Source organism: Taurulus bubalis (assembly GCF_910589615.1).
Source record: "Taurulus bubalis genome assembly, chromosome: 6".
Lineage (NCBI taxonomy): Eukaryota > Metazoa > Chordata > Actinopteri > Perciformes > Cottidae > Taurulus > Taurulus bubalis.
Window position 1 is genome coordinate 11,511,342 of NC_136594.1, and position 12,291 is coordinate 11,523,632.

The following is a 12,291-nucleotide window of genomic DNA, read 5'->3' on the forward strand; positions in this document are numbered from 1 at the left end:
ATGCATTGTCCATATGGTCGCTGCTCTGTGCTCTGTGTTTTTTATGATTAATCATTATACATCTGCAGAGTAATTATAAAGTTGTCTCATAGTTGCTGGAAATACCCCCCTTGTAGCACTCACTGCTGTATTGAATGTAATTACTGGGAACTTTTGCTAGAGGGAGCTAATTAATAAGGCATTTATGAGTGGAAAAGAGACTTTTTGAATACAGCTTAGCTATCATTTTACTTACAATGGAGAGCTACTTGGAATTAAAGCAGTGTAAGTGGATAATTATGCTAATGAGTCAATTTGGATTTAAGATATGGTGGCAGGCTGTATTTGTAGATGATCACTGCTGCTACATTAGAGTGGCTCACACAGGTTTTTTCTTTGCGTATGTGGGCTTATATGTTCATAGCATCTCACTGGAGATGTCAGATGTTTTGTCCTGAGGCCATAGTATGTGTGTGTGTGTTCTCCTTTGACACAACTTTTTTGCCTCCCATACAAATAAACAAGGCCTTTGAACAACCTGTCTATGAACGTTTCTTGTGACGTATGCATTTGTGCATTTTCTGTCTTTGTGTATCCCTCAAGCCTCATGGCTATGCATTTCTTAATGTGTCAATTTTCATTTGCTGTTTTGCATGTTGATATTGTTCGTGCAACTCTGGCGTTGACATCACCGGCCTCCCAGGGCTGTGTAACGGTGTTTGTTCTCTCTGACATTTAAACAGAAAGCCATCATTCCTCTTTTTAATTCATTTGCCATCAGCATTGTCATCCACACTGGCCTAATTGCTGTTTATACTTTATTTCTTTCTATAAAATACCCTCTAGGATCCATCATCTCTGGTTCTCTGTACCCTGTCTTTGCCCCCCAGAAGCTTGCTGTTGAGCACCAAACTTGCCGCAGCCAACATAGGTCTATGTATGTTATGTAAGGCCCACTATAAATAGGTTCACCCGGGATCTTTTGTCTTTACCTGATTCGCTCTTAGCCCAACAGTTTTTATTTCTGGAGAGAGCTGTGCAAGCTAGTGCAATGTAGAGCTGGCCGTTTCCATAGTTACTTTTGTTAGCTGCAAGCTCTTAAAATTCTTCATCTGTTTCCTCACATGTCTGCTGTTAGCTATTTGTTTGAATCTGTTTGCACTGCATGTCCCCTTAATGACTGTATTTGCATCGATAAATCAGTGAGGGAAGCAATGCTTTCTGATTATTAACACTCATATCTTTTCAGACATGTTGTGGTGTCAATGGATGAGGGGAAAGAGCAACAAATAGAATAGATAGGTGTGGGTGCAGATGAGTCAGAGACTAGAATATGTAGATATTAACTTTAGTTGGTCAAAAGCACATACAATTAGTCCTATGTTGAGTGATTACGATTTTGTGTCGTGGATGTTATTGAGCTTCACAACAAGGGGATTTTGTTGCATCAGCACATAACCTAGTTATTTGCATTTTGACACATCATCTACTGTTATAACATTCTATCAGTTATCTGGGAGTGAAGGAATTTTTTGTTTGTTTGAATCAAACAGTTGCAAATATGAAAATTCACTGTTCTATTTTACAGATTTCTCTTAAAAACTGTCCAAGCAGTTAGGTAACAGCAGGTACAGTAGCTGGATGCGGCCCAAGAATTTGACTGTCAGAGTGCTGTAAGCATGGATCCAGCAGAGAAGAGGGCAAGGTGGGAGCCATGCGAGTGCAATGTGTGTGGAGGAGTCTGGGGGCATGGTTAAAGAAACACTGGGGCATTCCGCAATCACGATTGGAGAGCTGAATACGATCCTCAGCCATCCCTGTTGTAGAACCAAAGAGTACAGGCGGCTGGGGACCAAAGTGGGCGAGTGCGAAAGTATTTTTGGATCACACGGGAAACCTGCCACACCAACAGCAGCAACAGCAGCATCGGGGCCTGGTACCGGGCTTCCCTAACCCACTCCCACTCGCAGAGGAAGAGCAGGAGAGAGTTGTTCCTTCAAAAGAAGAACCACGCTTCCGCTGCTTTTATTTTTCTTATTTGTGCTATTTTGCTTTCAATTGCCCGGCGTTTGAATGATGATGTAGTATATATAACTATGCAGAGCCCAACATGACAGAGAGAGAGAGAGGGAGAGAAAATAACGAACTTGGCAGCTGAGGCGAGTATCTTGTATTTATAGAAAGTCGTGTTTCCGGCAGAGGTTTCTGTGGTTTTAGCACTCCCAATCCATTTTTGCGGTGTCTTACAGGCCCTATTGTATCCAGGTTTAGATTGAAGATGTTCCCTCATCTAGCGCCTTGGGGGGAGATTTGACTGTGAGACATGTCAGAATGTGATTTGGGGGAGGCAGATGAATTTCTCCAGTTCTTGTGCAACCCTGGCTTTCTAAGGATTGCTTTAAAAAAGCTGCTTTGCATCCACAAACTTTGGCATTAGTCCTTGTGATGTACAACACAGCTCTTGAGGCTGTAAATGCATGCACTGCATGTTCTATATGCATTTCATTACTATAGTCATGCAGGCAAAGCTATAGCCTACCTTATTATTATGTTTTGTGTTGGAGAACCATCACAGTATTTCCTGTGTAACCTCTCCAGATCACCGTTGGTTTGAAATGCTTTTTCATTTCAAAAAGCAAATGGCAGCCTCTGCATCTCAGTGGATTTCCTGGTATGGATACGGTTCTTCTATTATTTACTCTCAAACAGTGTGGGTTGAATAGTTGGTTGACAAAATGCCAAGGCATTGAGACTTTGATAACCATATCAACTGAGATTTATTTCATTTTAAAATAAGAACGATAAGTACTAATTTATTGTTTGTTTATGCTGTTGAGTAGTTATGTGGATGCAACGCCAAAATCAGCTGCCACTTAAATTCTTACGGTCTTGTGACAAAAGCTAGTCCGGGTTTAATAGGTCTCAGAAAAGAGAAAACAGTGGAGCTGTACTACACACTCAATTGTGAATTCCCATTGCAAATCCATAGATGAACAGAAACTGGCTACTGATTTTCAATAGTGTGTAAAAGTCCTGTTTTGGTTTAAACCAGAATTATAATAAGCTTTCTATTCTCATGGGGAGTCGAAAGTCTAAACTCTAACATGGACAGAACCCAAATTAGTCATATGATCCCTTGATGTGCTTTTAGTTTTTGTAAAATAGCTTGACTGCTGCACAGTTTTGCAAAGTCAAAAACATGACACAGCTCATATATGTTATCCTTAGATGTGTATCAGCTTTATGTGAAGACTGTATAAGTAGAATCATCTTGTTAAAGGTAATGCTTTAAAAAAAAAAAATGTTTGTGGTTATGTTTCAGAAAACGTCAATACAGTGTAGTACAATACAGCTTACGGATTTGTTTATTGTTGACAACATAGCAGCCCTCTTTCCTCATTTCCTATTAAAACACTAATGAACACTGAAGAATAATATTAAAAGTCAATACAAGAAAATATAGAACAGACATAACCGTCCACTCTATCCTGCATCTTGCAGGCGGAGATCTCAGAGGGCAGTCAGACCTCACTGCCTCTTCAACTCTATCAGGCACCAACCTGCAAGCAAAACTCCCACACCCTGTCCAGGAGTGAACTGAAAATAACACGGCCATGGGGTTACATATGCAGTATAAAGAAAAGTGTTTACCTCTCCCTGGGGGGAAAAATATTTCACTGCTGTTATGAAAGTAATATTAGGTATTAAGCACACAATACAATCAGCTGGAGTTATGCAATCAACAACATCTGAAATGTGTTCAAAGTAGGTCTGCAATTGTCAGGACATTGATATGTTTCAGCATGTAGAGAATAAACTACTGCACTTTAAAAAACACAGGATAATTATATGTACAGGGAGCTGTGATTTTGCTGTACAGGAGTATTTTCCGACGTGCTACTCGAGTGGCTCCAGGGATGTCAGTCTGGCGTCCCATCACTTTGGTCAAGCCTGACACTTTTCAACTACTATTGGATATATTGCTATGACATTGTATTCATCATGCCCAGAAAATGAAGCATAATTAATTAGTGTTCCTCTGACTTTTCCTGTAGTGCCACCAGCAGGTCAAAGTTTACACGTATCCTGTGAAATATCTCAACATCTGCTGGAAGTATAAGCACAAACTTGTATCCAGACATTCATGGATCTCAGATGAAGGATCCTCTGATTTTTCTTCTAACGCCAACATGAGGTTGACATTTGTGGTTTTGAGTCCCTGAAATTTGCTACTCACATTCAAGCCCCCCTCAGGATAAACTGTAATCACTTCGGTGATCCTCTGACCTCTATATCAGGTCAAATGTTCCATCTGTCCAATTATTATTTTTTTTGTTACTGCCAAACTAATTCCCACCAGCCACAGCTGAGTGTTGATCTGCAAATGTTTGCATGCTAACACATTAAACTAAGATGATGAACATTGTTTAAACATTATACCAGCTTAACAACAACATTTTAGCATTGTCACTAAACATTTCAGCATTTCAGCGTGTAGCTCAAAGCATAGCATAACGATTAGCATGGCGGTAAACGTTTGGTCTTGTTGAATTTTCATAAAAAGATACATTGATTAAAATGCATATATTCATGGTGGGTGCCATATGTGTATGAGCAATGTATATATCTATATATAAATTTGATTTTAATATATTTTTTTAGACAGACAAATTGATACATTGGCTATATTAGAAAGACACTTACAAGTTGCGCCTATTTAGGTCAGGAATACATTAAAGCATTCCACTTGTGCTTTGCTGAAATGATCCATTCAGCAAAGGTGCCAACATATCCTTTTATTAAAGAAATGTTTCATCTTCTATCCTTAGCCAGTACTTTGAACCTCTTTTGAAGTCAATATCCTTGTTAAAACATGGAAGCAACTTTGTATCGCTCCATATTCCTTCCCAAGAAACGGAAGCATTTTGTCTCACATTGCTCAGATGCAATGGAAAAAAACAAAGGCTTTCATTTAACTTTCACAGGTATGGAGTTACCCCTGCGCTATAATGTCAGTAAGTGCTAACATTACATAAATCCATTACTTAGTCCCTGTGCTGTGGCATTTTATGGAGGGGAGAGGTTAGCTACACTGCAGTTATCATAACAGCATCCCGTGATCTGAACTCTGTGTGATCAGATTGGTTTTAATAGACTCTGGATTACTTGGAGGCAGTTCCTCAAAGCTAAACATCTCTGGGCCTAGAATTAGAGTGCACATCTGAGGTGAAAACGATTTGTTCAGGAGAATGTCACTGCTGCAATGAAAGAGCTTATATGCTATTATCATACACTACCTTAAAAAGATGACAGGGCAGCGACTCAGAGATCCTTTGATACATTTTCCACTGCGTCTTCAGTATGGAAGGAGATTACATTAAATTTGAGTAGTCTAATATAAGCAGGCTCTGTATTATATCTAATCGTGTCTTTGCCTTTGTGTTGCGGTAGTCACAATATATTTTATTCAATATAGCCCACAAGCTTTTCTATCCTCAATTAATATTATCCGTAACAAACCTTGTCCACAACAAAATTGCCCTAAGCGCTGAGCTCACAGGAGTCCTTTCAGAACAGTTACAAAAAAGAAGTGATTATTGATAAAAATGATGTCTGTCGTGGTGTGAAGGTAGTGATTGTCTATAGCTTTGGTCTATTTATCAATACATTCTTGCTTGTGTACAGCCATACTGCACTCTTGAAAATGCCTGCAACAATATACAAAAAAGTATTCTGATCATTTACTCAAATCCAAGTACCAATACCGGACTAAAAATCACACCATCACGAGTCGCATTCGAAATCTTACTTGAGGTAAAACTACTCCTTACTACTTAAACTACTATTATGTGTGCAAAATGGCTCCAGACAATGTTATCGTATTATATCATGATATTTCATACACTAACGTATTAACAGTACGTTATTGTTGTAGTCATTTTTACAGCCTTACTGGGTTTTTCAAGCCATAGAAATGTACAATCGCAATCTAGAAAAAATAATTAAAGAGAAAATTGAATAGTGGAATTTAAGAGTAGCACAACAAAAGAATACTCAAGTAAAATATTAGGAGCAGTGAGTTTTTAGCAAGGGAATAAAACATATTATTGTAGCAAAAAAGACTAACATGAATGTCATGACTATGTAGTGCCTTTGCATATTGTTAAAATAGTGTTTTGTAGTAACTTAGAATTTCCCAGAGTCTGATTGCGTTGATTTTATGCAAATGAATGACATTCATATGAATGCAGAACCACAGGAACCATTGAGAGTATAGTGAAAGTAAAGTGTGTGTGTGTGTGCTGCTGGTTCATGTGTGATTACATGGCTGAATGCGGCAGCAGCGTCGCTATCCATGGTCCTGAACCTCTAACCGATGGAAGAGCAGAGGTCTGCTGCAGACCACAACGTCCTATGAAAGAGTATCGACTTTTTGTAATAGGAAGTGTGACCGCGGAGTGCACCCGGCAACAGATGCGAAAGAGAAAAAAAAATGCTTTGGGGGTTGAAATGTCATGTGAACAGTTGGGTTCAACCACTGAACACCTCAGGGGTGTTATTGACTCCCTTCAATGCTTTTAAAGGCCAAGGGTTCGTTTGGACTGGGCTTTGCAGTTATTCGCCCTGATGGTGTAAGCGACCACAATTTCCAGCGAACACAAGAGAGGGGATTGAATTTGTGAAAGTAAATCAAAGTGGTGGACTGCCAGGAAGAGTTGTTCAGTTTAACTGGAAACATGTAGTCCATGCAGTCTTGCATAGAGGCAGACAGAGAGGGAAGTGTCAAGGGAGATTAGTAACTGGACTGCAGCTTGGTCTTGTATTTGTCATCAAAACAAAGTAATTTGTGTTTACCTGACAGACTCTGATTTAGGAGAATATCTTATTATCTGCGAGTTTGGCCTTCAATCGTTTAATTAATCTTCCTTTTCGTGTTGCTTTTGTACTTTTTTGTCTTACTTTATTACATTTCGTTAATTTACAATAAAGCTATCAGAAGATCTTGGATCATACAGAACAACAACGTCAGCTCTCAGGTGTACAAAGAGCAGGTGTCAGGCAAATAATAAAACTCTTTTTCTACTGCTATTGCAGTTATTTCATTATGTATCATGTGTTGCTTTAGTTTGTTGATTTTTAACTTGAACTACACATTGGCTGTTATAGTATTAACACTAAACACAGACCTTCAAGGAACAACAACGGTAAACTATTACAGTATAGCTGATGATTTCACACTGACCTTATATGCACATATAGGCCTATTCATATTTATAGATTTTGGATATTCTTGCATGTTAATATCTGGTAAATGTTATCTTATTGTTTTATCATGTTTTATCGGTGTTCTATTATTACTCTGTTTACGACATGCAGTGTAATTTTCTGTAAATAGGCCTCAATATCTCTATCTGTGATAGAATGACTATAGCGCTGTGTTGACAATTCTTAATATAACATTTTATAACATTTTCATAGTTTAAGATTATAGCCTGAGTAGTTAAACATATTGTGGAACAAAGGTGTTGCAAATATGTTGCTGTTTTGTGAACTGGGTTTCCAAAAAAGTGCATTTGACCTCTATATCCTGAGTATTATATCCTTCAAGATACATCCTATAAAAAGATGATAACGTTTTAGTTAGTCCACCTTAGACCTCAACACTATTTGGTTTCTGATTTCGTTATTGATTCGTATTCCAACACTGTACTTAAAACTCCCTGGTCTGTCGCTTTACTCGTTACCTTCACATTGCGCCCCTTGAACTGGCGTTTGCATGCCTCCAACAACTGGAATGTCCCTCCTGTGGTTGATCAAATCAGTCAAACAGCGCTGGTGTCCACTTTCCTACCATGTCTTACATCTCTCACCATGAGAGGACGGTCAAAACCAATTCGGCGGAACGTGGTGGCCGTTTGAGATATTTAACCTCTGGCGTGATATTCTGAGGTGGTGAATGGTGATGGTGATATACCAAGAGATAAACGAGACCGTCTTTAGTTTAATATCATTTTAATTCAAATGATAAATTGTTTTTGAGAAAAGAAATACCATCATTACAACGTTTTACCATCAAACACTGATCGCCACTTGTTGCGACGTCAGACTCCATCTCTCCGGCACGGGAGGAGGGAGAATTAGAGGAGGGGGGACTCAGTCACATCCTCTTTCCATGTATGGGCATGAAGTTTACACGCAGCGGGGAATCCTCTCACTGGAGCTGATGAATGGGGAGGAGGGCCGAGGGAGCTGCCAACGTGTATATAAGGAGAGAGAGGGGAAGTCGCTGATGTGAAATCCACAGCAAGCAAATAACCACCGCGGAGCAGAGACGAAAAAGGAATATCTTTAATTGCTTTTTACACCTTTTGACACAGACTGCTTTGGATCATTTGTTGAAAACCTTCAAAAGCGGGGTTGAAAGAAAACATCCGTCTGCATAATTTGTTTTACATTTTCCCCTTTTACCGTTTTCACTGGAAGAGACGGACTTCTAAGTGCATCAGTATGTTGAACAATATGGATTTGAATGCGAAAGATTCTTTTTACCCTCAGTTTGAGAATTGCAACAGTTCTTCCCTGGGAATGGAAAACAGCGCGCGGAAAGATAACCAGGAGGTGTATGTCGATGCAGAGCGGGGGGTACCTGCCCAGTTTGGCCACGGTGAGTTCGCATCTTTGCACAGTCAATAAAATGTGCATGCATGATAATTTTAATATGTTGAATATATGTACAACAGGAGATAGAGATCTCATTCCTTTCAGTCGTGTATATCAATGCATCTTATCAAGGCATTCCTGTGCCAAAATACGCATGCATGTTTACGTAACGCTGATTTGTCATCCTCGCTAAATTTGTACTGATTCTCAAATATAAAAACACTCGCGATGACAAAGTTTTCTCTCTTGCTGCTTCAACAGAAGGAGCCCCTGCAACCCTCAAAACCGAAGCCTCCAACTCGGAATTTGCGTTTAACCCATGCGAGTGCCCAAAAGACACCTACACTCCCTCCTCGCTCGCCTACTCTGGCAGCTTCTATGTTGAGGCATCTCAGGGAGCGCCGTGCAGCACCGAAACACTTCTCAATATGATCACTGAGATTGTGGGTATATCCACACTGCCACTTTCAGAAGTGCAACACAGCGGCAACAGTCGGGGAACTTATCCATCGCCTGCGCCGATGGACAGCAGCAACGGCAATTTTGGAGACCCCGGCGTTAAGAGGCAATCCTTCACCTGCTCCGGACCTACTCCCCCGCTATACTCCCCAGACCAGACGTGCCCGAGGTATGCTGATGATCAGGCCGGCAGCCGGGCTCTAGACCCGTCTACTTCCCAACTCAGCTTCGGCTCCTCCCGAGCTCCAAACCAGAAGAAGGATGAACCAAAGTCAGAGGCCGCTTCTTTCCCCGTCGTGGTCAAGAATGAGTTTGAAAGCAGCTGCTACGAGTGGGGAACATTCAGTAAGTCTGGTTGTTTGGAGACGAGTTTCCAGACAGAAACCTTCCCGATGTCAAGTGATTTCCCCCCTGACCAGCAGATGGATGTTAAGGACCTGTTAGACACGTTTCCCACAATCTGTCCCAACCCAGAGATGGAGTTTAAAGTGGAGGGAGGTATCAAACAGGAACCGTGTTTCTCTGACACCTGTTCTCAGAGCTACTCAAGTCCCCTGTACAATAATTACCTCCCACCACCTCCAATGGGCCTCTCCTCTAACCTGAAACCCTTCCCCGAACCCCCACAGCCATCTAATCAGTGTGATTCCTTATACACATCACCAGCGTTACCGAGCACCATAGACTCCATCCTGTATTCTTCCTTGTTGCCAGATTCTTTCGCCCAAAGTTACACCCCCCGTGCGACGAAGCCCCCCAGGGCCAGGAAGAGCCCCGCCGCCGCTCACGGCCCCGCCAAAGAGAAACCCTTCACCTGCCCCATGGAGAGCTGCGACCGGCGCTTCTCTCGTTCGGATGAGCTCAACCGGCACATCCGCATCCACACGGGCCACAAACCTTTCCAGTGCCGCATCTGTTTGCGCAGTTTCAGCCGTAGCGACCACCTTACCACCCACACCAGGACTCACACCGGGGAGAAGCCGTTTTCCTGCGACGTCTGCGGCAAACGGTTCGCCCGCAGCGACGAGAGGAAACGGCACGGACGCGTACACCAGAAACAGAAGGAGAAAATGGAAATAAAGCCACAGGTGACCACCAGCGCGTGGACTTTCACTCTTCCCGAGGGCATTTGAAGACAAGGTTATGTGTCCACACATACAATATTAGGATCTTTCCGTCTTGGAAGATAAGCCAGCTAACTACGAGTTGATGTTTGAGTTCGTTCGACTGGCAAGCCAATGCCTGGCACAAGAGGTTTTGCAAATATTGCAGTTTTTTTGAGGAGCAGAAGGGGAGAGAGGTCTGCTTCGGCCTTATTGCCTGTTGCTGATACTGCTGACTTTATGCAAAGATGCATAGGTTGTAAAAGTCGGTAAACACATCCACAGTGACTTGTTGCTGTTACTTGCAGTAGAGCCAAACCTCTCTGCTGCGGCATTGCATGACTGCTGTTCAGCACCTCTTCATCTGGACAGCTCCAACCTCCATCGCCTCTGAGCCGAGATGGATTGCACTTACAGATTATTAATATCTCCATTTAAGATTCTTATTTTCTGCTTTTAGCATTCTTAGAGCAATGGTTTGGACTATGTTTCTTAAAACGCATGTTTATGTCAGTGTTTATTTTTCCTTTAAGCGGAATATCAACCACTGTCAAGGTACTCCTTCACTGAGGGTTATTGACATGAATGTAGGCGAACATATTTATGGCTTTGACCATAATGCTGTCCATCTTTGATCAAATTTAGTGTTTGTTTAACTTCTTATCATTTGACTGTCAGTGTTTTTGTCATTGGTCTTTGTGTTGTATTACACTTGTTTGGATTATGACAATTGTGAAAGATATATCATAAATGGGAAATAAATATATTTGTATGACTGTACTTCTTTGTATTTTTATAGCTAACTGTATATTTTACATTTGAGCGTCATTTATCAAGGTGAAATGTATTCTAAATCATTAATAATGTCTTGGTTTTCGAGGGCTATTGTTTAGTAACACAATATTTTAAATGTTACAATTTGATAATAACAATTTTCGCTCTTCATCACATTGTTGGTATTATAAGAGTTATTTAATTGAACTGCTGATCTGGATTTAAAAGGGATCAGTATGTACACTAGTTGTGGTAGGGCTTTTCAACAAAACATGATTTTACAATATGTACAGAAGTATGTTTAATCAAGCTAGAAATGACTAGCAAATCATATAAACATTGCTTTTGAGTAATCAGGTAGCACACATTGCTGCGAGTTTCTGTAGACTTTACCTTGGACTTTAGCTGGAGATACTGTATGCTGAAATGTTGACTTTAGCAACAAACAAAAAAGAACAATGTTGAGAGTTTGGTGAAATTGTCACCAACAGGGTACTGCAAAAAAGTAATGTAACTCGCCTTAAGTTATATTAACTGTTTAAAGATTTTGTACATATATTTCTACAATACTTCAAATTAATATTGATGTTGTTATTTTTATGAAAAGTTTATGAACAAAATAAACATTTTCTGGAAGCAGCAAGTTTCTTGTGCATGGTTTAGAATGATCAAACGACTATTTTCTTTTTCTGCCTTTGTCCAATCTGTTTCATAAAGCATTGGGACCCCCCCATCGGAGCATTCAGATGAGTGTATCTACTCCCAAAATATACATTATAACAGTCCACCTGTGGCACCACACTGTAGGCCTAACATATATCACAACTCTGCCCTATGAATCACAAAGCTTTTGACTCAAATACATTAAAGTGAATACCCTATTACTCAGTGCTGTGATTCTGAATCCCCTCGACTTCAAAGATCCCTTTTCTCGTGTTCTAAATGTAGAGATGAACACCATGGGCACTGTGGTAATCTCTACAGGAAACTTGTTAAACAGGACATTGTCTTGCCATGTCAATGAGATGATCTGATGCTCTCAGTTCATTCATTCCTTTGTTCATTCACTCATCCATTTTTGCAATAAAAGGATATTCATTTCCACTCAATTGCTGATTGCGATTATGGTCTATTATCATGTTTTCTCTCTCTCTCTTTTTCTCTCTCTCTCTCTCACACAGAATGGTGCTACTAAAGTCTTCTCTTGTCAAAAATGCAGTTAATGGTCTCTGTGCCTTGAAACCTCTCTAGAATAAAAAAATAGCGCAAGCAAGCCATTGCTTCCTTTTATGATAGTGAGGGCATTTTTCCAATG

General features: G+C 40.5%; 1 protein-coding gene across 1 annotated transcript; it reads left to right on the plus strand.

Moving 5' to 3' along the window:
• Positions 1–8,487: 8,487 nt before the first annotated feature.
• On the plus strand, positions 8,488–10,232 carry LOC306737602 (uncharacterized protein; the record flags this gene model as incomplete). The annotated part of the gene is made up of 2 exons (XM_079219349.1): positions 8,488–8,644; positions 8,902–10,232. The coding sequence occupies 2 exons, from the start codon at positions 8,488–8,490 to the stop codon at positions 10,230–10,232; spliced, it is 1,488 nt and encodes a 495-aa protein (XP_079075475.1).
• Between the last annotated feature and the right edge of the window lie 2,059 nt (positions 10,233–12,291).